General features: G+C 42.0%; 1 protein-coding gene across 1 annotated transcript; it reads right to left on the bottom strand.

The window, feature by feature from the left end:
• Positions 1 to 277: 277 nt before the first annotated feature.
• On the bottom strand, positions 278 to 1,741 carry FTMT (ferritin mitochondrial). Its single transcript, XM_027605841.2, is given in 2 exon segments — positions 278 to 1,064; positions 1,066 to 1,741. Coding segments are annotated over 2 exon segments (726 nt in total). The 5' UTR covers positions 1,650 to 1,741; the 3' UTR covers positions 278 to 922.
• Positions 1,742 to 4,446: the final 2,705 nt, after the last annotated feature.

Below are 4,446 nucleotides of genomic sequence, written 5' to 3'. Positions count from 1 at the left end.
TGATTTTTCCACCCTAATGTTTTTTCCCCTCCATTTTATAGGCCACAGAAGAGTGTTTTCTGCAGTGTATTCACTCTTTTTGGTAGGTCAAAGGGAGAATATAGAGCCCAGTGGTGAGGTGTATAGTTTGTAATCAGACCTATATTATCATTTCAAACACACACACACACACACACACACACACACACACACACACACACACACATTAGCTGAGATTGGATATATTTGGGAAGCACTGAGCTAAACAAAAATAATCCAAGATTTTTTGTTTGTTTTTTGTTTTTAATTGCAAGACTTCCCAGAGCCCTTAAATGCTCATAGACATTGTGACTTTCCAGGGCCAGCACTGATACTTTGTGAGCTTTTCTTGAATTTATTTGCTTGCAAAATCCTTTAAAAACAGATCATCGCCAGACATTACTTTTTCTTGGAACATACTGGGAAAGGGTAAAAGTTGTCACAGAATTTTGCATGTATGGTTTTTACAGTGCTGTATATGTTCTTCAACTTGTTAGAGTTATTTGCATATTTATCTTACATCTTCCCACTTCAGCCTTTAGCATAAGGTCTTGAAAATAATGGGCACTTGTTCAGTTGAAAATCACAGAATTTTAATGAAGGTTCATGGTCTGGAATATTTGGTAACTGGAGACAGTTTGCATCTAATCTCAGTAGCTTTTTCGCAGTCTTTTTTATACTGTAATATCCTGGGCTACATTTCAAGCTGGAAAAATTATCTTGATGTTGGACAAAAACCCCTTGTTAATATGGGGCTAAGTACATTTTCTCTACAAGTCACTTTATTGGGACAGCATAACAGGGTATAAAGATAGAGGTTCATTTTAAGGGCTAGAAAGCAGGAGTGTGTGGACTCTGGGTTTTGGCACAGCTTGGGCAGTGAGGAAGGCAGCCTGTGGCTTACTTAGTTCTGATTGTTTTCATCTCCAAGGGTGTGCTTGTCAAAGAGGTACTCTGCCAGGCCAGAATCCGGGGCCCCCATCCTAACCAAGTTTTGCACGTGGTCACCTAGTTCTTTGATAGACTTCACCTGCTCATTCAGATAGTGTTTCCAGGAAGTCGCACAAATGGGGGTCACCTTTGTCTGAGGCCAGAGTGTGCAATTCGAGCAACGACTGGTTCACTTTCTTTTCCAGGAGCAGCGCACACTCCATGGCATTCAGCCCGCTTTCCCAGTCGTCCTGGTCAGGTTTCTTGATGTCCTGCAGGCAAATCCGGCCTCCCCGCTGGTTCTGCAGCCTCATCAGCTTTTCCGCGTGCTGGGTCTCTTCCCGGGACTGGCGAAGGAAATACCTGGCGAAGTTGTTCAGGGCCACGTCATCTCGGGAGAAGTAATAGGCCATAGACAAGTACACGTAGGACGCAGAGAGCTCCAGGTTGATCTGGCGGTTGATGGCAGCCTCGGAGTCAGGGTGGAAGTTCTGGCGCACCCGGGAGTGGTTGGAGGCGGGCCCGGCTGGGTCCCAGGAGGAGGCGGCTGCCGCCAGCAGGCGCAGGGGGGCAGTGGGCCCGGGGCGCGAGGGGCGCCTGGAGACCCAGAGCGGCAGGAGCGTGAAGCCCCGGCGCGCGCTGCGCAGGGACACCAGCGAAAGGCTGATATTCTTGGAGAGGAACAAGAAACAGGGCAGCATGGCTCCCCTTCTTTAGAAGTGTGGAAACTGAGGCCAGGGCGGCACTGCGTGTGGCCAGACGCCAGGGGCTTCAGGTCTGAATCGGAACGCGGCCTTAGGCGACGGCGGCGACTGCGTCACACACACCCCTTCCCTTCCAGAGGCGCCAGAGTTCCACGCGGAGGGCGGCCAGGCGCGCGCCCTGTCTCGGCTGGGCACAGACGGATGACAGTGACAGCTTCATTTAACTAAACATTGCCCCCTTTCTGCCCTTGGGCCTGTGTAACTTACTATTTCATCTAAGTTCAAAATGCTGTCAAAAAAGTAGGCACTGCGACTAGCAAAAGAAAGGATGAACCCAGTGGTACTTCCCCTCCATCTTTGCCCTCTTTCCATCCAAAGCTCAAGGCCTGGGGGAGGCAGGGCAGTGAAATAGGGTAAGGCAAAAGTCACAACGATTTATCTGAGAGTGAAGGTCCGCAGCCAAAGCGGGTGTTTATAAATTGACTTTGATTATTTTAACAAACCTAGGTATGGAAAGAATTGCCAGTATAGTAGGCAAATTTTCAAGAGTCTCTAATAAGACAGTGCTTTCTTTTAAAAAGATGTTTTATTTTTAAATATAAAATTCATCTTTCTTGCAAAAAAAAAGATACTGTAGGAAAGTAGGAAGAATATGTAAACTAGCTTTATTTTCCTGTCTTTTGTTCATGCAAATACATACACTTGTGGTGAGCATAGCATAATTGTGGAGAAGTTGAATCACTATGTTGTAGTGTGAAACTAATGTAACATTGTGTGTCAACTAAAATAAAAAAATTTTTAAAGGCGAATGCCCAGATTTTACTAACAGAAACTTATAACATTAAAGTTCCAATGCTTTTCCTTAGCCTTAAGAAGACCATATTCTTAGGAGACATCAACAATATCCCATTGCATTCTAGGACAGCAAACTGGTTCTGCTTTCTCATTGATCTTTTTGATAACGGGATTATAAGTTTGGGGTGTGATTATCTTTGGCGAGAAAGTGTTGAGATTCTAGTTTTTCTGGTATGTCTTCCAGGTGCCTTATTAAGTCTTGTCTTTTTAAGTCTCGCTGTTTCCTTCATGGCATACACAAGATTTTTTTCCTGCAGTTCTGGAGATCCTCACGTTCCTTCAAGCAATTTGAAGATTCTTTCATATTTTCATTCAAACTGTCGAATTTCCTTCTTTAATTGATGTTTTATTTCAGCACTGATTTCCAACGGTATTGGCAGTTTTTCCAGCACTTCTCCCAACACAGACATTGTTGTGACTTTGGAGTCATCATCTTTCAAACACATGGCTGAGCCCCCAAGGTGGGATGCTCCCTCTCCCTGGTGCACTGACAGCAGCCCCCAGGGTGGGATGCTCCCTGTCCCTGTTGCACTGACAGCAGCTCCTCCCAGGGTGGGATGCTCCCTGTCCCTGTTGCACTGACAGCAGCACCAGGCTTGGCCTTCTCTTAGGTGGAGGAAGAATCCTGGGTTCTCCACAACATTTCACTTGGCTTTCCCCCGACAGCCAACTCCTCTGCTTTATTGGTCATCATTTTAGGGCTGGTCTTGGGCAGCGCCAAGAGTAGATGTGCCAAGAAAGTTTTCTTGAATAAAAAAAAAATAAAAGGACAGTCTAAAAAAATAAATTTAAAATGTATTTAGTTTTTAAAAGAATATTGTAATTGTTCTAGTGTATTGGAAAAATGAGGATTAACTCACAGAACAAAATTCAGAAAATTTCTAATCTTTCTCTATCCGGAGAAAACCATTGTTAAAATGTTGTTAATAAATTCTCACAGTAAAAAAAAAAGACATTAAAAAAATAACAGAAACACGAAAGTAAATTTATAGCTTTGTAACAGCTTAGAGAGGTATAATTGGCATAAAATAAACTGCAGATACTTAAAGTGTACAACCGGATAGGGTTTGACATAGGTATACATCTGTGACATCATCACCCAAATCAAGAAAATGAATGTATTCATCATCTCTGAAAGTTCCCTGCTGTTCCTATTTTATAGTCGCTCCCTTCTTCTCTCTGCCCCACCTCATCCTAGGCATCCACTGATCTGCTTTTCCTCACATAGATTAGTTTGCATTTTCTAGAATTTCATATAAATGGAATTGGTTTGTATTCCTTTTTGCCTGCTTTTTTTTTTTTTTTGCTCAGTACAATGGTTCTGTGACCCATGCAATAATGTGTATTAATAGTTTTTATTGTCAAATAGTTATTCCATTGTGTAGGTATACCACAATCTTTTTATCCTTTCACCATCTCATGAACATTTTACTTGTTTACAGTTTTTGGCTATTGAAATAAAACTGATAGGAACATTCCTGTACAAGTCTTTGTGTGACTGTGTGTGCTCATTTCTCTTGGGTGAGTACTTTGTATGGAATGGCTGGATCATGTGGTTAAGTATGTTTAGCTTTTTAAGAAATTTCAAATTGTTTTTCCAAGTGGCTGTACCATTTTGCATTTTCATCAGCACTATGTGAGAGTTCAAGTTCCTTCACATCCTCACAACCCTTGGTATTGTCATTTATTTAATTTTAATTTAAAACTTAAAATTTAGCCATTCTAGTAGACGTATATTAGTATTTCATTGTATTCTCATTATAATTAATGATGCCGAGTACACTTTCTCAGACTTCTTTGCCAGCTGTTTATCTTTGGAAAGTGTATAATTCAAATCTTTTGTCCATTTTACATATTGGGCCATTTCTTTTCTTACAGTTGTTGATTTCTTACGGTTAATAGCTGGCCTTTGATATTAATGCTGCTTATATTAAGGTCT

Source organism: Zalophus californianus, chromosome 5 (genome assembly GCF_009762305.2).
Source record: "Zalophus californianus isolate mZalCal1 chromosome 5, mZalCal1.pri.v2, whole genome shotgun sequence".
NCBI classification, from domain to species: Eukaryota; Metazoa; Chordata; class Mammalia; order Carnivora; family Otariidae; genus Zalophus; species Zalophus californianus.
The sequence above is the reverse complement of the archived record's forward strand: the minus strand, read 5'-3'. Positions and strand labels throughout refer to the sequence as shown.